General features: G+C 42.6%; 1 protein-coding gene across 13 annotated transcripts in view; it reads left to right on the top strand.

The window, feature by feature from the left end:
* The window catches only part of MAPK9 (mitogen-activated protein kinase 9), a 70,498-nt gene that overhangs the window by 28,489 nt on the left and 19,390 nt on the right, over positions 1-22,619 (top strand). For 9 of the 13 annotated variants that reach the window (XM_069588953.1, XM_069588956.1, XM_069588964.1 and 6 more), the window contains 2 exons: positions 4,295-4,353; positions 7,267-7,405. The exons of the other annotated variants lie outside the window; for them this stretch is intronic. In XM_069588953.1, the coding sequence (XP_069445054.1) occupies positions 4,295-4,353; positions 7,267-7,405 (198 nt within the window). The remainder of the gene's footprint in view (positions 1-4,294; positions 4,354-7,266; positions 7,406-22,619) is intronic. 13 annotated transcript variants of the gene reach the window in all.

The following is a 22,619-nucleotide window of genomic DNA, read 5'->3' on the forward strand; positions in this document are numbered from 1 at the left end:
TGATTTTGGAGCCCAAGAAAAGAAAATCTGTCACTGATTCCATTTTTTCCCTGTCTATTTGCCATGAAGTGATGGGACCAGATACCATGATCTTAGTTTTTTTTTAATGTTGAGTTGCAAGCCAGCTTTTTCACTGTCCTCTTGCACCCTCATCAAGAGGTTCTTTAGTTCCTCTTTACTTTCTGCTATTAGAGTGATATCATGTGCATATCTGAAGTTCTTGATATTTCTCCCAGCAATCTTTATTCCAGCTTGTGATGCACCCAGCTCAGCATTTCTCATGTTGTTCTCTGCATATAAGCTAAATAAGCAGGCTGACAATATACAGCCTTGTTATACTCCTTTCTCAATTTGGACCCAGTCTGTTGTTCCATGTCCAGTTCTGTTGCTTCTTGACCTGCATACAGGTTTCTCAGGAGACAGGCAAGGTGGTCTGGTATTCCCATCTCTAAGAATTTTCCACATTTTGTTGTGATCCACACAGTCAAAGGCTTTCACATAGTCAATGAAGGAGTAGATGTTTTTTCTGGAACTCCTTTGCTTTCTCCATGATCCATCAGTCATGGCGATTTGATCTCTGGTTCCTCTTTGAAACCCAGCTTGTACATCTGGAAGTTCTCAGTTCACGTACTGCTGAAGCCTAGCTTGAAGGATTTTGAGCATAACCTTGCTAGCATGTGAAATGAGCATAATCGTACAGTAGTTTGAACATTCTTTGGCATTGTCCTTCTTTGGGATTGGAATGAAAACTGACCTTTTAGAGTCGTGTGGTCGTTGCTGAGTTTTCCAAATTTGCTGCCATAATGAGTGCAGCACTTTAGCAGCAGCATCTTTTAGGATTTGAAATAACTCAGCTGGAATTTTGTCACTTCCACTAGCTTTGGTTGTAGTAATGCTTCCTAAGGCCCATTTGACTTCATACTCCAGGTGTCCGGTGTCCGCTTCTGTGTATTCTTGCCATCTCTTCTGTGTCTGTTGGATCCTCACCATGTCTGTCCTTTATCATGCCCATCCTTGCATGAAATGTTCCCTCTGTATCTCCAGTTTTCTTGAAGAAACCTCTAGTCTTTCCTATTCTATTGTTTTCCTCTATTTCTTTGCATTATTCACTTAAGAAGACCTTCTTATCTCTCCTTACTATTCTCTGGAACTCTATTCATTTGGGTACATCATAAAAACAAAAGTAAAAAAAATTTTTCTTAAAAAAAATATGGTGAAATGTTGCTAGATCTCATGTACATTAATGAACATAGATATAAACCATTTTTAAATAGCTACCTAGTACAAATGCACAGTAATTCATTTAACCAATTACTTATTATCAATTAAAATAAATTTATGTTAAAAAAATTTTTTAAACATAAAAAAACACAAATATTTAGATTGTTTCTAATTTTTTACTACTATAAGCAGTGCTGCAGTGAACATCCTTATACAGGTGAATTCTTTGGCCAAGATTCTGGGTCAAAAAGTATGCACATTTCTGGTTTTAATATATACTGACAAATTGACCTCAAGGAAGACTATCAGTTTCACACTTTCATTGAGTATATGAGTATGGCTTTTATTTCAGAATACTCCAGAACTACATATTGTTGATTTTTTTGTTTCACTTTACCAAACTGATAGATGACAAATGATACCTTATTTTTATTTGTGAGGTTGATTTTCTTTCCATATCTCTGCTGCTGCTGCGGCGGCTAAGTCGCTTCAGTCGTGTCCAACTCTGTGCGACCCCATAGATGGCAGCCCGCCAGGCTCCCCGTCCGTGGGATTCTTCAGGCAGGAACACTGGAGTGGGTTGCCATTTCCTTCTCCAGTGCATGAAAGTGAAAAGTGAAAGTGAAGTCGCTCAGTCGTGTCCTACTGTTAGAGACCCCATGGACTGTGGCCCACCAGACTCCTCTGTCCATGGGATTTCCCAGGCAAGAGTGCTGGAGTGGGTGCCATTGCCTTCTCCGTTTCTCTACCAACCTTTTATTTTTATTTCTTGAGAGTTTGTTTTCCGTGGCCTTTGTCCATTTTTCTCTAGGACTGTTGGTTTCTTTCAATGCAGGAGACGGAAGAGATGCAAGGGGAAAAAAAAAAAACTGGATTCACACTTCAGTCTTTACACCAAGATAAACTTAAAATGGAACAAAAAATTAAATCTAAATTAAATTTTAAGGCATGAAACCATGAAACATTAAAATATTTATAAACATATCCCTTGCCAATGCAGGAGATGCAAGAGACACAAGTTCAATCCCTGGGTTGGGAAGATCCCCTCAAGTAGGAAATGGCAACCCATTACAGTATTCTTGCCTGGGAAATCCCATAGACAGAAGTGCCTGGTGGGCTACAGTCCAGGGGGTCGCAAAGAATCAGACATGACTGAGTGATTGACCACACGTTGGTTTCTTTCTTATGCGTTTAGAGAAGATCTTTGATATTAAAGCTATCAATCCTCATTTCTTTTCCATTTGACCTAATTTAGGTTGTTTTTCAGAGAAGGCAACGGCAACCCACTCCAGTACTCTTGCTTGGAAAATCCCATGGATAGAGGAGCCTAGTAGGCTGCAGTCCATGGGATTGTGAAGAGTCAGACACAACTGAGCGACTTCACTTTCATTTTTCACTTTCATGCATTGGAGAAGGAAATGGCAACCCACTCCAGTGTTCTTGCCTGGAGAATCCCAGGGACAAGGGAGCCTGGTGGGCTGCCGTCTTCCGGGATCGCACAGTCTCCAGGATTGCAGAGTCGGACATGACTGAAGTGACTTAGCAGCAGCAGCAGCAGGCTGTTTTTGCCATACTGATTTTTGTCGTCGTTGAATGTAATCAACTCTTGTAGATTGCTTGTCATTCTTAGAACAGACTTTTCTACACCAGAGTTGTATGGATGTTTATCTATATTTTAATGTTTCATGGTTTCATGCCTTAGGTTAAAGTTTTTGTGCCATTTTAACTTTATTTTGTTGTAAAGTTTAAACTATGAATCCAGTTTTCTTTTTTCCCCATTGGCTATCCAGCCCTTTCAATCTTCAGTCTTTTATACTGAATAATTCAGCTTTCCCTCAGTCATTTGAAATGATTGATGATGTGTTTTTAATGCTCAAGTAGCAGAATTCATTGTTTAACATTGGAGTACCCAGACCAAAGCCTGCGATGGGGTCAGTTTTTGAACCCTCTTTAGGTAAATACATAATACTGTGAGGCATTTCATCTTTATCATACTGAAATTTAAGCTTCAGTTCAATTCAGTTCAGTCGCTCAGTTGTGTCCGACTCTTTGCGACCCCATGAATCCCAGCACGCCAGGCCTCCCTGTCCATCACCAACTCCCGGAGTTCACTCAGACTCACGTCCATTGAGTCAGTGATGCCATCCAGCCATCTCATCCTCTGTCGTCTCCTTCTCCTCCTGCCCTCAATCCCTCAAAGCATCAAAGTCTTTTCCAATGAGTCAATTCTTTGCATGAGGTGGCCAAAGGACTGGAGTTTCAGCTTTAGCATCATTCCTTCCAAAGAACACCCAGGGCTGATCTCCTTCAGAATGGACTGGTTGGATCTCCTTGCAGTCCAAGGGACTCTCAAGAGTCTTCTCCAACACCACAGATCAAAAGCATCAATTCTTCAGCGCTCAGCCTTCTTCACAGTCCAACTCTCACATCCATACATGACTATTGGAAAAACCATAGTCTTGGCTAGACGAACCTTAGTTGGCAAAGTAATGTCTCTGCTTTTGAATATGCTATCTAGGTTGGTCATAACTTTCCTTCCAAGGAGTAAGCGTCTTTTAATTTCATGGCTGCAGTCACCATCTGCAGTGATTTTGGAGCCCCCCAAAATAAAGTTAGCCACTGTTTCCACTGTTTCCCCATCTATTTCCCATGAAGTGATGGGACCGGATGCCATTAGCCCTCATATTTAAAAACTTTCTAGAAATTTGCACATTGTATTTAAGTTTTCAGAGTTAACATATTGCTTTATTTAGTGTTTTGCTACTTGTAATTGATACTTTTTATGTTCAAAGCTGAAAGCATTATGTGTCAAAATTCTGTAATAATAAGTTACCAGGGACACATAAAAGTTAATTTGATTAAAAGTGCATCTTATTTCCAAGGTGAGAATCCTAATTATTTAACTTTGAAATGATGTGTAATAGAATGTTTTGGTAAAAGCAGTAACAATAATAAAATTACAAAGCTCTGCTGTGATTTTTTTCCTAGTTTTTAATACATTTTAATGTTAAACTTAATTTTTATAGTCAAGTAGAGTTGTTTGACATGCTGAGGTTTAATTTTCTCTTTTCAGATAATTAGTTTGTTAAATGTGTTTACACCACAAAAAACTCTAGAAGAATTTCAAGATGTGTAAGTATAATTTTTATTCAGTAATACACTATGCATGAAAGACTGAGAATTTAAGAGAACATGACTGCTTTTTTTAACTTAGGAAATGCAGACAATAATACATTTTTAAATGATATCTTAGCCACTGTTCACTATGAGATACAAACAGTAAGGAAAATGAATAATAATATTCAACTGCTTGTACCTGTGGACTTCTCCGGTGGCTCTAGTGGTAAGGAACTGGCCTACCAATGTAGGAGACGTAAGAGGTCCTGGTTCAGTCCCTGAGTGGGGAAGACGCCCTGGAGAAGGGCATGGCGACCCAGTCCAGTATTCTTGCTTGGAGAATCCCTTGGACAGAGGAGCCTGGCAGGCTATAGTCTACAGGGTTGCAAAGAGTCAGACATACTGAAGCAACTTAGCACGCACGTGCTTATCCCTAGACAGTTATCATTTTTACAACAGATAAAGGATGACTGAAAGTGGATTCCTTGGAGAAGACAGTGCCATTAATACTGCTGATTTGCTTTACTGAAATATCAAATGTTTTTCTCTAGTCCCCTAAAATCCAGGATTGTAGGGTTTAAGTGTTTACGGTTGTTATATGAAATAGGTAAGTGATGAAATATTATATGTTTTCCAAAATCTGAAATAGAAATGTTTACTAACAATGAAATGAAATATTAATCTATTATTGAGATATAATGCCCAACTTTATCTTAAATTTATTGGTTTATTCACTCAACAAATATTTGATTGCTAGAAATTCCCTGGTGGTCCAGTGGTTAGGCTGCCATGCTTTCAGTTGCACAGCCAAAAGGAAAATTTGATTGCCAGCTGTGTGCTAAGCACTCTCTTGAACTTGACATACTTAGTGAGCAAAACAGGCAAAAATTTCTTTCATTATTTAAGAATTGCAGATGATCATATTTCTTCCTAGAGCTTGAAGGAAAACCAGGGAAGATAATCAACATAACAAATAGGGAAATTATGTCATTCGTTAGAATGTGGCAAATGTGGAAGAAATTAGCTGAGTGAGAGGGATCAGAAGTGCGGGGGGTTAGGAGTCAGGCTGCAGTTTTAAGTAGAATAGTTAGGGAAGGACCTCATGGGACTGGTGACATCTGGAGAAGCCTTGAAGGAAATGAGGGGGTTCGTCTTACAGATATTTTGAGAAAGGCAGTATCAAGATAGGAGGAGTGGGCTTCCCTGGCGGCTCAGTGCTAAAGAATCTACCTGCCAGAGCAGGAAGCAGGGGTTCGATCCCTGATCCAGGAAGGTCCCCCATGCCACGGAGCAGCTGAGCCCACGTGGCACAACTACTGAGCCAGCTCTCTAACACTTGGGAGCCACAGCTCCTGAGCCCACGTGCTGCAGCTGCTGAGCCCGTAAGTCATGGGAGCCGAGTTCCACAAAAGGAGAGGCCCCTGCAATGAGAAGCCCATGCGCTGCAGCAAGAGAGCACCCACTGCTCGCTGCATCTGGGGAAGACCCGTGCATCAGCGAAGACCCAGCACAGCGAAAACCAAAGTAAACACAGTCATACTTTTCGAAGATAGAGGGGACAAGCAGCGTAAAGGAGCAGACATGGGAGTGTGCCTGGTGTGTGCTCTTGAAGAGCAAGAGCCTGTTCGGCTGGATCTAAGGAAGCAGAGGAAAGTAGAAGAGATCGGCTCAAAGAAGTGGCAGGGCCGACACTGCTGGGCCTCTCGGCCGTTGTAAGGACTTCCCTTTACAAGGTAGACTTTCAGTAGAAGACTGAGTTTATCTAACTTACATTTTAAAACAGTAACTTGGTTTCTGGTCTGAGAATCCACTGTATGGGGTAGAACATGGAAGACCAGTCAGGAGGCTATCGCAGCAGTTCGGATGAGAGATTATTGTGGCTACATTTAGACCAAAGGGGTGATGGTGACGGTAAAGGCACGAGATTGGATGGTTGACACTGTTTTGAAGATAGAACCCCAGTGTTTGCTCTTAGAGAGGCTTTGAGAGAGGCTTTGTGTGGTTTGAGAGAAGGAGTTGCTGAGAACATTTGGAATTTTGGCTCAGGTGCTCACCAGAAGGATGAAAGTTCTCTCAACTGAGATGAGGAAAGCTATAGGAAGAACAGATTTGGGGGTGGTGTGGAATCAGGAGCTCAGTTTTAGACAGGGAGTCTGTTGGGCACCCAAACTGATCTGTGAAGCAGTCCGTTAGATAAGTGAGCCTGGAGTTCAGGTGGGATGTCTGGGGTGAATGTATTAATTTGAGAGTTGGCAGTCTATAGATGGTATTTAAAGCCTTGAGATCAGAAACCAGAGATGATCATCATGACTGTGAGTACAGTAGAGAAGAGATGGCCAAGAACAGGTGCTGGCACTCCAGCAGCAAGAAGCCAGTGGTAAGAGAAAGTCACGGCCAGCCAGGATTGTAGGACTAGCCACTGGGTTTAGCAGCACAGAAAGTGTCAGGATCCTTGAGGACAGTTTCAGCAAAGTGGTGGGGGCAAAAACCTAATTAAAGTGAGATTAAGGAAAAATGGGAGAAAAAAATTGAAGATGATGAGTGTAGATACCTCTTTGGGGAGTTTTGCTTGCAGGAAGAGCAAAAATACAGGATCGTAGCTGGTAGGGGAGGGAAGGTCAAAACTTTTCCTAAGATGCAAACAGCAACGGCATGGTTTCTGTATTGGTGAGAATGACCCAATAGCAAAAAATTTTAAATATAGGAGACTTTGCATGTTTGAGATTCTATTTACTATGATATAAAAATTGCTTCTTTTCAAGATAGCTTATAAATCAAGATACCTAATAAAAGCGAGTTATCTTTTTACTTTAGCCAGTACAGTGACTAGGCATGAAGTTATTACTTTTTAATAAAAATTCTGATGTAATACCATGAAGGAATTTGGATGATTTTCATGTGTACATGGCTGATCATTTATTTCCTCAGGTATTTGGTTATGGAATTAATGGATGCTAACTTATGTCAGGTTATTCACATGGAGCTGGACCATGAAAGAATGTCCTACCTTCTTTACCAGATGCTCTGTGGTATTAAACATCTACATTCAGCTGGTATAATTCATAGAGTAAGTAGTGATACTGTATTGGTTTTTTCCTTTTAATCAAAATCATTTTGTTATTGTAATCTTCAGATACAAAAGAACATATTTTTAAAAAATTTGTCAATGTTGAAAATCCAAATAAACTTTGGGATCATGTTACTTTCTCAAAGATTGTTGAGATTAGAAGACATTTGTGGAATGCCTGGTTTGCCTGGGCTCATCTGAGCCACCCTGGGTGCAGATATGAGCCAGCTGCCCAGACTCATATACAGAAAAATGCTTCTTTTTTTTTTAAGTTTTTATTTGGAAATAATTTAAAACTTAGAGAAAAATTGCAAGAATAGGACAAAGAACTTCCAAATACTATTTGCCCAGATATCCCTGGTGTTAATAGTTGTGTCATACTTGAAATCTTATTTTTAGTGCAAAGAATTTGAATTTGGGATGGGGGAAAGTTAAAGGCCAAGTAGTATATGATACAGTTGCTCTAGAAGTTTTATATGAGTTATCACCCAAGTATTCATTTCTTACATCGTAAAATTCTACCACTCCAGCATCCCAACCATACCGGTAGGAACTCTTGGAAAGGCTCCAGGCAGACCTCTTGACTAGGCCAAGGCTGGAATTTGAATGGTGGTGTTGCCTGTCGGGGAGTACAGATTTTAAAACCAGAGAGATGTTCTCTAAGCTGGTTTTATGAGCTCTTGTTATTTTTTGATCTGTACGGCTGTGTAAACAGATCATGATAAAGTTTTTGTTTGTTTCTTTGTTGTTTCTTGTTTTTTTTTTTAGCAACTGAAGTGTTGAGTCAGACTGGAGGCAGAGATAATAATAGTTTTATTGAAAGCATTCTTAGCATTCCTTAAATAATTACTATATTGATTTTGTTGAGTGTCTTTTGATACTATGTTTCAATAGCAAAACGTTGTATTTTCTGTGAACTAAAGTCTGTGGGGGGAAGAAGTGAGACAAGAACAATGAAACCTTTTCATACAAAAAAGAACAGAGAGATTTTTGATGGTATAGTAGTAGTAATTCTTTTGAATCTGTTGAGTGGTTCCATCACAGCCACTGAACAGAGGCCTAACACAGTAGCAGAGCCCACAGTTCAGAGAGGGCCAAACCCTTGCCCCTTGTGAACATGAGGCCTGAGGCCCGAGTGAGGTCTGCCACCCGAGACCAGCCCTGGCCCTCCCACTGACTACTGGGGGCCTGCCACAAAGACTCCTGGATAGTCTTCAGTCATTTAAATAATAGCCTCTGCTGCTGCCATGCGGTCAGTTAAAGTAATATAAATTCAGTTGATGAATTTGCTTTAGACATAGTGACACTAGTCATTTTAATTAAAAATAAAGATTTCCTAGCATACCATTCTATTTATTTTCCTAAAACATTCAGTTCAGTTCAGTCGCTCAGTCGTGTCCGACTCTTTGCGACCCCATGAATCGCAGCACGTCAGGCCTCCCTGTTCATCACCATCTCCCGGAGTTCACTCAGACTCATGTCCATCGAGTCCGTGATGCCATCCAGCCATCTCATCCTCTGTCGTCCCCTTCTCCTCCTGCCCCCAATCCCTCCCAGCATCAGAGTCTTTCCAATGAGTCAATTCTTCGCATGTGGTGGCCAAAGTACTGGAGTTTCAGCTTTAGCATCACTCCTTCCAAAGAACACCCAGGGCTGATCTCCTTCAGAATGGACTGGTTGGATCTCCTTGCAGTCCAAGGGACTCTCAAGAGTCTTCTCCAACACCATAGTTCAAAAGCATCAATTCTTTGGCGCTCAGCCTTCTTCACAGTCCAACTCTCACATCCATACGTGACCACTGGAAAAACCATAGCCTTGGCTAGATGGACCTTAGTCGGCAAAGTAATGTCTCTGCTTTTGAATATGCTGTCTAGGTTGGTCATAACTTTGCTTCCAAGGAGTAAGCGTCTTTTAATTTCATGGCTGCAGTCACCATCTGAAGTGATTTTGGAGCCCAAAAAAATAAGTCTGACACTGTTTCCACTGTTTCCCCATCTATTTCCCATGAAGTGATGGGACCGGATGCCATGATCTTCGTTTTCTGAGTGTTGAGCTTTAAGCCAACTTTTTCGCTCTCCTCTTTCACTTTCATCAAGAGGCTTTTTAGTTCCTCTTCACTTTCTGCCATAAGGGTGGTGTCATCTGCATATCTGAGGTTATTGATATTTCTCCCTGCAATCTTGAGAAATCTGTATGCAGGTCAGGAAGCAACAGTTAGAACTGGACATGGAACAACAGACTGGTTCCAAATAGGAAAAGGAGTACGTCAAGGCTGTATATTGTCACCCTAAAACATTCACAGACCTTTGTATAAATTAAGGCACTCTTAATTTCTCTTAAATACATATTGTATTAAAGTCTTGCCTGAGAATAAGTTCTCAGATAATTAGGCTTCCTTACTGTTAAGCAAACAGTTTGTCTTGCTGTGTCTCCCCGCTTGGGCTCAGACATACATGGCGAAGCAGTATCCTCTCGTTTCAGGGGTGCCTTGTAGCTGTAGAGCTGTAGAGCTGTAGCATACACTTGCCTGTGTTAGGTGATGTTTGGTCCTTGCAGTGTAGGCCCACACCAGCAGACTGGAAAGTCACATAGGGTCAAGGAAGTTTTTGGTTTGCCCAGCATGATTTAGCCAACCGCCTCTCCATCCTGTCTATCTCCCCACTGGCTCTCCTTCCCCTTGTCTTATGCCTTCTGGTTCACACATCAGTAGGACTGTGGACTCTGTTTGCTTGAGAGCACCACGTGCACATTGTGGGGAAGGTGGATAACGCCCCTGTTTGCACACCCACCCCTCCTCCAGGTCCCAAGAGGTAAGCAACCACAGTTACCCTTTAGCGTGTTAATGGTTTCCTGTGAACTTTTCCTGTCCTTTTTTCTGTATACAATACCATAGATGGAGAAGGAAGTGGCAACCCACTCCAGTATTCTTGCCTGGAGAATCTTGTAGACAGAGGGGCCTGGTGGGCTGCTGTCCATTGGGTCACACAGAATTGGACATGACTGAAGCGACTTAGCATGCATGCATGCATTGGAAAAGGAAATGGCAACTTACTCCAATATTCTTCCCTGGAGAATCCTATGGACAGACGAGTCTGGTGGGCTGCCATCTATGGGATCACACAGAGTCGGGCATGACTGAAGTGACTTAGCAGCAGCAACACCATATAGACAAAATGTGGTCCACTGGAGAAGGGAATGGCAAACGACTTCAGTATTCTTGCCTTGAGAACCCCATGAACAGTATGAAAAGGCAAAAAGATAGGACACTGAAAGACAAGCTCCCCAGGTCACTGTGTGTGTGTGTGTGTGTGTGTGTGTGTGTGTGTGTGTGTGTGTTAGTTGCTTAGTCATGTCCGACTCTTTGTGACCCAATAGACTGCAGCCCACCAGGCCTCTCCATCCATGGGATTCTCCAGGCAAGAACACTGGAGTGGGTTGCCATTTCCTTCTCCAAAAGGAACTATAGAAAGAAGGTGAAGTCACTCAGTCATGTCCGACTCTTTGTGACCCCATGGATTGCAGCCCACCAGGCTCCTGCATCCGTGGAATTTCCCAGGCCAAAGTACTAGAGTGGGTTGCCATTTCCTTCTCCACCCCAGGTCGGTAGGTGCCCAACACGCTACTGGAGATCAGTGGAGAAATAACTCCCACAAAGAATGAAGAGACAGAGCCAAAGCAAAAACAACACCCAGTTGTGGATGTGACTGGTGACAGAAGCAAGGTCCAATACTGTAAGAGCAATATTGTATAGGAACCTCGAATGTTAGGTCCATGAATCAAGGCAAACTGGAAATGGTCACACAGGAGATGGCAAGAGTGAACATCGATGTTTTAGGAATCAGAGAACTAAAGTGGACTGGAATGGGTGAATTTAACTCAGATGACCATTATATCTACTACTGTGGGCAAGAATCCCTTAGAAGAAATGGAGTAGCCATCATAGCCAACAAAAGAGTCCGAAATGCAGTACTTGGATGCAATCTCAAAAACAACAGAATGATCTCTGTTCGTTTCCAAGGCAAACCATTCAATATCAGAGTAATCCAAGTCTATAACCCTGACCAGTAACACTGAAGAAGCTGAAGTTGAATGGTTCTATGAAGACCTAGAAGACCTTCTAGAAATAACACCCAAAAAAGATGTCCTTTTAATTATAGGGAACTGGAATGCAAAAGTAGGAAGTCAAGAAACACCTGGAGTAACAGGCAAATTTGGCCTTGGAATATGGAATGAAGCAGGGCAAAGGCTAATAGAGTTTTGCAAAGGGAAGCCACTGGTCATAGCAAACACTCTCTTCCAACAACACAAGAGAAAACTCTACACATGGACATCACCAGATGGTCAACACCGAACTCAAATTGATTATATTCTCTGCAGCCAAAGATGGAGAAGCTCTATACAGCCAGCAAAAACAAGACTGGGAGCTGACTGTGGTTCATATCGTGAACTCCTTATTGCCAAATTCAGACTGAAATTGAAGAAAGTAAGGAAAATCATTAAACCATTCACGTATGACCTAAAACAGTGGAAGTGAGAAATAGATTTAAGGGACTCGATCTGATAGAGTGCCTGATGAACTATGGATGGAGGTTCATGACATTTAACAGGAGACAGGGAGCAAGACCATCCCCAAGAAAAAGAAATGCAAGAAAGCAAAATGGTTGTCTGAGGAGGCCTTACAAATAGCTGTGAAAAGAAGAGAAGCAAAAAGCAAAGGAGGAAAGGAAAGATATACCCATTTGAATGCAGAGTTCCAAAGAATAGCAATGAGAAATAAGCCTTCCTCAGTGATCAATTCAAAGAAATAGAGGAAACCAATAGAATGGGAAAGCCTAGAGATCTCTTCAAGAAAATTAGAGATACCAAGGGAACATTTCATGCAAAGATGGGCTCAATAAAGGACAGAAATGATATGGACCTAACAGAAGAAGATATTAAGAAAAGGTGGCAAGAATACACATAAGAACTGTATAAAAAAGATCTTCACAACCCAGATAATCACGATGGTTTGATCACTCACCTAGAGCCAGACATCCTAGAATGTGAAGTCAAGTGGGCCTTTGGGCCTTAGGAAGCATCACCATGAACAAAGCTAGTGGAGGTGACGAAATTCCAGTTGAGCTATTTCAAATCCTAAAAGATGATGCCGTGAAAGTGCTTCATTTAATATGCCAGCAAATTCGGAAAACTCAGCAGTAGGACTGCTGATTGCCTTTTCCACAGAACTGGAAAAGGTCAGTTTTCATTAGTCTCAAAGAAAGCCAATGCCAAAGAATGCTCAAACTACCACACAATTGCATTCATCTCACATGCTAGTAAAGTAATGCTCAAAATTCTCCAAGCCAGGCTTCAACAGTACATGAACCGTGAAATTCCAGATGTTCAAGATGGTTTTAGAAAAGGCAAAGGAACCAGAGATCAAATTGCCAACATCCACTGGTCATCAGAAAAGCAAGAGAGTTCCAGAAAAACATCTATTTCTGCTTTATTGACTATGCCAAAGCCTTTGACTATGTGAATCACAATAAACTGGAAAATTCTGAAAGAGATGGGAATCCCAGACCACCTAACCTGCCTCTTGAGAAATCTGTATGCAGGTCAGGAAGCAACAGTTAGAACTGGACATGGAACAACAGACTGGTTCCAAATAGGAAAAGGAGTATGTCAAGGCTGTATATTGTCACCCTGCTTGTTTAACTTATATGCAGAGTACATCATGAGAAACACTGGGCTGGATGAAGCACAAGCTGGAATCAAGAGTGCCGGGAGAAACATCAATAACCTCAGATGTGCAGATGACACCACCGTTATGGTGGTCTAGTCAAGATCATGGTTTTCCAGTAGTCATGCATGTGCATGCATGTGAGAGCTGGGCTGTAAAGAAAGCTGAGAGCCAAAGAATTGATGCTTTTGAACTGTGGTGCTGGAGAAGACTCTTGAGAGTCCCTTGGACTGCAAGATCAAACCAGTCAATCCTTAAGGAAATCAACCTGAATATTGACTGGAAGGACTGATACTGAAGCTGAAACTCCAATACTTTGGCCACCTGATGCGAAGAGCTGACTCACTTGAAAAGACTCTGATGCTGGGAAAGATTGAAAGCAGGAGGAGAAGATGACAGGATGAGATGGACATGAGTTTGAGTAAGCTCCCGGAGTTGGTGATGGACAGGGAGGCCTGGCGTGCTGCAGTCCACAGGGTTGCAAAGAGCTGGACACGACTGAGCAACTGAACTAAACTGAACTGATACCACAGGCATAGATACACACGTTCAGTTTTGCTTACTAAGATGGTTTCAAAATATACATACAATGTAATTACTTGAAAAATAAAACAGCTGTAATCCTACCACTTTTGTGTTGTATAATTAAAAACAAATGGAAAGGAAAGTCCCCCCAGCCCTCCATTGCCACCTGGAGGAGGCCATTGATGGCATTTGGGTTTTTTCTTCCTGCCTTTACACCGATACATCTTCTTACTTATGTAATACCAGCATATCTGTTTATACTTATGTCCTTTATAACTTACATTTTTAAAAAATAGGATCATCTTGTACATGATTGTTCTGCAGCTTGCTGAATGAGTTGGTCAATCTGTTTTTTTATTTTTATCAAGGACAGCTTATTAAAAAGGAACCCTCACCTCCTCCCTCCTATTCCACTCTCCCCAGAAGCACTCATTCAGTTCTTTCAGCTGTTATTTTGGTGTTTATATTTTGAAACAATATGATTAGACCTCTATGTGTTGATCTCTCTTCAGTTTGGGACATACGGTACTGATTCAGCTCTCTTTCTCTCCCCTGTTCTCCCAATTAGTTACAGTAGAATTGGTTTAGATCAGATGTCAGTTTTACATCAGGACCTATAAACACTTTTCACAGTTAAGCTTACATTTGTACCATGATTATATTTCTTTTCCTTTCAGTTTTTTGTCCCTAGAGTTAACAACACTTGTCTTTCACTTGTTAGAGCTGCGGCCTCTGTTGTTTGTTTGAAGGAGGAAGCAGTTTTCCATGTCTTTACTGCTAATTAAACCCTACGTTTTCTGCCAGGTGTCCAAGTGTTCTCTGGCTGCAGATGGCTTAACTGTTTCATTGGTTTGATTGTCTTGTGGAATCTCAGCCCTGCTCACATCTGGACTGGCCACCCCCGTACCTGATGCCGAGGCCTTATCCTGGCCTTGCCCCAGCATTTTCCTGAGGAGTTCCTTCACCTCTCTCTGCTTCCTGACGCCCATCTCTCCTTTGTTTCGGTGGGACATATCCTCCAATAGCATCCCCAAAAGTGGTGCCTGGAAAGTAAAGTTTTTGAGGTCTCAGATATCTGAAACTCCTCTTCTGCCCTGTCATATGATTAATGATTTGGTTGGATACAAAATTCTTGGTTATAAACCAGTTGCCCCCTGAGGTATAAGTACTGTACTGTTGTACTGTAGTGTTGTATGGCTTTTGAACTTTCTGTGCTATTCTTATGACAGATCCTTTGCAGATGCCCTGGTTTGGGTTTTGTTTTTATCTCTGAAAACATCTTTTAAAGTTTCTTTATTTCTTGTATTCTGAAATGTTACGGTGATATGCCATCATATGGAAATTTTTTTCATTAATTGTGGTGGGCACTTCAGTCTGGAAGGATGTGCCATAGAGTTCTGGGAACTTTGTATTATTTCTTTCAGAGTAGAAATGTGTTTTTTATTCTGTCTTTCTCTGAAGTACCAATTAGTTGCAGCTCTTTATCTTTCAAAGTTCCTTTTTATAGCATTTTGTTCTTTTTTTAAATTGGAATATGATTGATTTACAATATTGTATTAGTTTCAGGTGTACAGCCTAGTGATTTAGTATCTTTGGAGATTATATTCAAATTTTTTTTAATCTTTTTTTTTTTAACTTTGCAATACTGTATTGGTTTTGCCATACATTGACATGAATCCACCATGGGTGTACATGTGTTCCCAAACATGAACCCCCCTCCCACCTCCCTCTCCATAACATCTCTCTGGGTCATCCCCGTGCACCAGCCCGAAGCATGCTGTATCCTGTGTCAGACATAGACTGGCGATTCGATTCTTACATGATAGTATACATGTTACAATGCCATTCTCCCAAATCATCCCACCCTCTCCCTCTCCCTCTGAGTCCAAAAGTCCGTTATACACCTCTGTGTCTTTTTTGCTGTCTTGCATACAGGGTCGTCATTGCCATCTTTCTAAATTCCATATATATGTGTTAGTATACTGTATTGGTGTTTTTCTTTCTGGCTTACTTCACTCTGTATAATCGGCTCCAGTTTCATCCATCTCATCAGAACTGATTCAAATGTATTCTTTTTAATGGCTGAGTAATACTCCATTGTGTATATGTACCACAGCTTTCTTATCCATTCATCTGCTGATGGACATCTAGGTTGTTTCCATGTCCTGGCTATTATAAACAGTGCTGCGATGAACATTGGGGTACATGTGTCTCTTTCAATTCTGGTTTCCTCGGTGTGTATGCCCAGAGGTGGGATTGCTGGGTCATAAGGTAGTTCTATTTGCAATTTTTTAAGGAATCGCCACACTGTTCTCCATAGTGGCTGTACTAGTTTGCATTCCCACCAACAGTGTAGGAGGGTTCCCTTTTCTCCACACCCTCTCCAGCATTTATTGCTTGCAGATTTTTATATTCTATTATAGGTTGTTATAAGATAATGGTGTAATTCCTTGTGCTGTACAGTATATCCTTGTTGCTTCCTTTATATATCTTCCTTATATATGCTAGTTTTATCTGTTAATCTCAAACCCCTAAATTGTCCCTCCCCACTTCCCTCTCCCTTTTGTTAACCACAAATTTGTTTTCTCTATCTGTGAGTCTGTTTCTATTTTGTATATACATTTATGTGTAGCATTTTTTAGATTCCAAGTGATTGATATCATATAGTATTTGTCTTTCTCTGACTTGTTTCACTAAACATAATATGCTCTAGGTCCATTTACATTGCTGCAAATGGCACTATTTTGTTCATTTTTATGACTGAGTAATATTCCATCTATATATATGTATATATATGCTTAGTCACTCAGTCATGTCCACCTCTTTGCGACCCTTTGGACTGTAGCCTCCAGGCTCCTCTGTGCATGGAATTTTTCAGACACAAATACTGGAGTGGTTTGCCATTTTTCTCACCCAGGGGATCTTCCCAACCGAGGGATTGAACCCACATCTCCTGCATTGCATGCAGATTATTTACCTGCTGAACCATCACAGAGGACCATATATATATATACACACACACACACACACACACACATATATATACACACATATATACATACAATCATACAACACATCTTTTTATTCAGTCGTATTATTAGGCACTTACTTGGGTTGCTTCCATGTCTTGACTGTGGGAAATAGCATTTTCTTCTTGCATGAAGGCACTGTCATCCCTACAAGGCTAGAATTTCTCTGAAGTTTTTTTTCTATTAAATGATAGTTTTACTGTTACAGAATTGTGTTATTTTCTGTTGCTCAATCATGATACAATGGTATTAAGCGAATAATAGTCACATAATCACAATAATAAAAGATGTTGATCAGTTTTCATAATCAATATCCAGACCAAAAAAAAGATGATTACAACTGCAAGCCGTAATAGAGACATGATTAGCCTAAACACTGCAAGATAATTACATGCAGTTTGGAGGGCTAGGTAAAGTGACGTGGTAAGTGACAGTGCATGCATGCACACGTTTCCATCCACCCAGCTGGTCTGTGTCTTTTGGTTGGCTCATTTAATCCATTCACATTTAAGGTAATTTTCAATATGTGTGTCTATATAGTCAAAACTATGGTTTTTCCGGTAGTCATATATGAATGTGAGAGTTGGACCATAAAGAAAGCTGAGCGCCGAAGAATTGATGCTTTTGAACTGTGGTGTTGGTGTTGGAGAAGACTATAGAGAGTCCCTTGGACTGCAAGGAGGTCAAACCAGTCAATCAGAATTGATGCTTTTGAGCTGTGGTGTTGGAGAAGACACTTGAGAGTCCCTTGGACTGCAAGGAGGTCAAACCAGTCAATCGGAAAAGAAATCTACCCTGAATATTGATTGGAAGGACTGATACTGAAGCTGAAGCTTCAGTACTTTGGCACCTGATGCGAAGAGCTGACTCATTGGAAAAGACCCTGATGCTGGGAAAAACTGAAGGCAGGAGGAGAAGGGGAAGACACCGACTCAACAGACGTGAGTTTGATCAAGCTCTGGGAGTTGGTGATGGACAGGAAAGCTTGGTGGGCTGCAGTTAGACACAACTGAGCAACTGAACTGACTGATACAAAGTGAAGAAACAACCAAGATCTTCGGGTGGGGATCTGAGAGCTCTGCCTTCACCTTTCTGCGAACCTTCCCCCCACCCACCCCCATCCCCCGCAAATCCCTCAACATCCTGCTCCCTACCCCATCCTGCCTTCTATAGTGCTTGTCATTTAATTCCACAGCCCTTTCCAGAGTTGTGGTCCACATTATCTCACTGCAGGCCACTCACTGAGCTTGGGATTACCTGGCCAAGTTGTTTATCCCTGTGTGCTGACTTCCATCGCCATAGAGCATATGAGGGTTTTCACTGAAGGCTTTAGTGTGCCATGATGGCATTAGACATGCGGGAGATGCAGGGAGAAGGCCTCTGAGGAAGAACAGAAGGAGGGAGTCGGGGGGGGGAAAGCTGGCAGGGGACCGCACAGTCTGACCCCTTGGCACAGAGAGGGTGTGAAGAAGGGTTGGAAGCTGCCTGTTAGAGGAATCCAGTATCTCAGAGGAAAGGGCCTCCTTCTCCACGCAGCTGCTGGCCAAGAGCCAGTGTGGGACGTGTGGCCTCGTGAGCCGAGGGGAGGCTTAGGGCACCTCAGGGCGTGTCTGTCAGTTGCACTCCCACAGTAGAGAGACAGACAGGCATTTTCATGGATACCGCTGTCCACCCCCGTCCTTCTCCGCTCTGCTTCTGCACACAGGTCAAGAGCAGGCTCCTCATGAGCCTCCCTTCCTGAGGGGAAGAGACAAACCGTAGTCCCTTTCACCAGGTGTTGATCTCGGAGCCGCAGCAGGTCCTCATTCTCTGCATGGTTCATTCCTGAAGTGTACGAGTCTGGTGGTCCAAGACGGACCCTGTGGTCCACGCAGCAGTCGTCTTCCCAGCCCTCAAGTATGTGATTGGAACTGATACACTTGACAGTTGATACTCCTGGCAGATTGACCCCTGCATTTGTTCTTTGGTCTGCAGTTAAGAGTTATCTTGATTGGCAAGGCCAAGTGGAAACGTGAAACTGCCATCCCCAAGATAGTACATCAAAAACGGTATTGAACTCTGGGAGATGGGGGAGAATGGAGGAGATTACTGCCACCATTAGAACCTAAAAATGTCAGGGTGGTGGTCCCTCCCAGCTCAGTGTAATTCACTCGTCCAGCCCTTGAAGAAACTAGATGGATGCTGGAGAATGTCGACCACCAAGACTTAGCTGACCAGGGGTCCTGATTGCAGCTGCTGTGCTGGACACAGTGTTGTTGCCAGAGCAGATTAATACGGCCTTAGGTGTGTCATATGGTCATTGATTGGGCAGATGCATTCTCCCATAGTGATTAGATAAGAGGGTCACAAACCATGTGAGATGGACAACAATCTTCTGTCACAGTTTTGCCCCAGGCCTGTGTCGTAATACAGTTGGGGGAGATCTGGACCAGTCTCCGTTTATTAGCTGGCCTCCATGGCCACCCCCTGCCACCAGCTGGGGGAGGCACGATGTTGACTTTCAGTGTCCACTTAGAACTTCAGCGTCTGAATCTTCTCCAAATGTCTGCTTAGGCTCCTGTCCCCAGATACAGTCGTCCGAGGAAGCGGTCACAGGCACATGGGAGGAAATCGGGTCGGTGGACAGCTGTTAGGCTTCCTCAGGCAGCGGGTTCTAGATGGAGAGCTGATGAGGAACGACGATGCCGCAGCCTCGACGCCTCTGCCCCTGCCCGTGTCTGGTTACACGTGTCTCGCACACCCTTGTCGGCTGCCCTAGGGGTGCCATCCCCACACTCTGTGCGTCAAGCCCCCAGATTTAGGTGGCAGTTGTGTTTTACTGTGTATTTCTTGTTTTCCTTGTTTGGGATGGTTTTCAGGATTTGAAGGGGCAGAATTGTCTTTACTCTGCCATCTTCAAAGTACAAATCCACTTCTTTTGTGGAAAGCTGCTTCTGGTTGTGTGTGGAGAATGATGGGGCCGTGTGTGTGGGGAACCCTCAGAAGCCCCGGGACCTCTTTAGGCACCTTCCGTTGCCTCCCAACACGGCCACGTCTACCATTCCGGGCAGGACAAGATCCACACCTTTCCACAGCTTGATTCCACAGGTTTGCATTGACTCTCATTGTTGTCCAGTAGATGGCAGTAAAGTCCATCTTTACTTGGATGGCGGTTGGTCCAACAAAATCAGTGCAAGAGGACACTCTTGTGCCACTCTTTATGACAGACGTGGCTGGCATGGCCATGTTTTCTAACCACACAGCAGTTCATCAGGCTGAATGACGCTGCTCTGATCATCGTTGTTCGTGTGGCTGTGTTAGTTCAAGGCCAGGCTGGATTTCAGGGACTGCTGGGTGGTCAAGTATGTTGTTAACTCATATCACGACGTCATGTCCAGCTCTTTGCGGCACGGCAGGTTCCTCTGTCCTCCACTCTCCTCGGGTTTGCTCAGATTCACGTGCATTGCATCAGTGGTGCTATCTAACCATCTCTTCCTCTCCCACCCGCTTCTTCTGTTGCTTTCAGGCTTTGCCAGCGTCAGGATCTTTTCCAGTGAGTCAGCTCTTTGCATCAGGTGTCCAAAGTATTGGAGCTTCACCTTCAAAATCAGTCCTTCCAATGAATATTCAGAGTTGATTTCCATTAGGATTGACTGTCTCATCTCCTTGCAGTCTGACGGACTCTAAAGAGTCTTCTTCAGCACTACAGTTAGAAAGCATGAATTCTTTGGCGCTCAGCCGTCCTTATAGTCCAGCTCTCACATCTACACATGACTACTGGAAAAACCGTAGCTTTGATTATATGGACCCTTGGTGGCAAAGTGACGTCTCTCCTTTTTAATGTGCTGTCTAGGTTGGTCATAGCTTCCCTTTCAAGGAGCACGCGTCTTCTAATTTCACGGCTGCAGTCACTGTCTGCAGTGATTCTGGAGCCCAAGAAGAGAAAGTCTGTCACTGCTTCCACTTTTTCCCCTTCTGTTTGCCATGAAATGATGGGACCAGACACCATAATCATAGTTTTTTTATGTTCAGTTTCGAACAAGCTTTTTCACCCTCATCAAGAGGCTGTTTAGTTCCTCCTCACTTTCTCCATCAGAGTGATATCATGTGCATATCTGAAGTTCTTGATATTTCTCCTGGCAATCTTGATTCCAGCTTGTGATTCTTCCAGCCTGGCATTTCCATGATGTACTCTGCATATATTAAGCAGGGTGACAGTATACAGCCTTGTTGTGCTGCTACTGCTAAGTCACTCCAGTCGTGTCCGACTCTGTGCAACCCCATAGACGGAAGCCCACCAGGCTCCCCCATCCCTGGGATTCTCCAGGCAAGAACACTGGAGTGGGTTGCCATTTCCTTCTCCAATGCATGAAAGTGAAAAGTGAAAGTGAAGTCGCTCAGTCTTGTCCAACTCCTAGCGACCCCGTGGACTGCAGCCTACCAGGCTCCTTCATCCATGGGATTTTCCAGGCAAGAGTACCGGAGTGGGGTGCCATTGCCTTCTCCGACAGCCTTGTTGTACTCCTTAACAAATTTGGAACCAGTCAGTTATTCCATGTAAGATTCTGATTGTTGCTTCTTGGCCTACATACAGATTTCTCAGGAGACAGGTAAGGTGGTCTGTTATTCCCATCTCATTGAGAATTTTCCACAGTTTGTTGTGATTACACAAAGGTTTTAGCATAACCCAAGAAGCAGAAGTAGATTGTTTTTTTGGAACTCCCTTGCTTTCTCCCTGATCCATTGAATGCTGGCAATTTGATCTCTGGTTCCTGTGCCTCTTTGAAACCTAGCTTGTACGTCTGGAAGTTCTTATTTCACATACTGCTGAAGCCTAGCTTGAAGAACTTTGAGCATAACCTTGCTAGGATGTAAAATGTGTGTAATTGTATGGTAGTTGGAACATTCTTTGGCATTGCCTTTCTTGGGGATTAGAATGAAAACTGAATTTTTCCAGTATTGTAGCCACTGCTGAGTTTTCCAAATTTGCTGCCATATTGAGTGCGGCTCTGTAACAGCATCAGAGTGTGATGCTTCCTAAGGCCCACTGGACTCCACACTCCAGGGTGTCTGGCTCTAGGGGAGTAACCACACTATCATGGTTATCCTGGTCATTAAGATGTTTTTTGTATAGTTCTTCTGTGTATTCTTGCCGCCTCTTCCTAATCTCTTCTGCTTCTGTTAGGTCCTTAATGGTAAGGACCTTCTGTCCTTTATCATACCCATCCTTGCAACAGATGTTCCCTTAATATCTCCAGCTTTCTTGAAGAGATCACTAGCCTTTCCCATTCTGCTGTTTTCCTCTATTTCTTTGCATTGCTTATTTAAGAAGTCCTTCTTATCTCTCCTTGCTATTCTTTGGAAATCTGCATTCAGTTGGGTCTATCTTTCCCTTTCTCCCTTGCCTTTCTTTGCTTTTCTTCTTTCCTCGGTTATTTGTAAGGCGTTCTCAGGCAACAACTTTGCCTTCTCGCATTTCTTTTTCTTTAGGATGGTTTTGGTCACTGTCTCCTGTACAATGTTATGAACTTCCATCCATAGTTCTTCAGGCACACTGTTTACCAGATATAATCCCTTGAATCTATTCATCACGTCCCCTGTATAATCATAAGGGGTTTGATTTAGGTCATACCTGAATGGCCTAGTAGTTTTCCCTACTTCAATTTAAGCCTGAATTTTGCAATTAGGAGCTCATGATCTGAGCCACAATCAGCTCCAAGTCTTGTTTTTACTGACTGTATAGAGCTTCTCCATCTTTGGCTTCTAAGAACATAATCAACTTTTGATATTGACTATCTGGCAATATCCATATGTAGAGTAGTCTTTGGTGGGTTTTTGAGAAAGGGTGTTTGCTATGACCAGCACATTCTCATGAGAAAACTCTGTTAGCCTTTGTCCTGCTTCATTTTGTACTCCAAGGCCAAACTTGCCTGTTATTCTGGGTATCTCTTGACTTCCT

The sequence above is a fragment of the Ovis canadensis genome, chromosome 5, assembly GCF_042477335.2.
Source record: "Ovis canadensis isolate MfBH-ARS-UI-01 breed Bighorn chromosome 5, ARS-UI_OviCan_v2, whole genome shotgun sequence".
NCBI classification, from domain to species: Eukaryota; Metazoa; Chordata; class Mammalia; order Artiodactyla; family Bovidae; genus Ovis; species Ovis canadensis.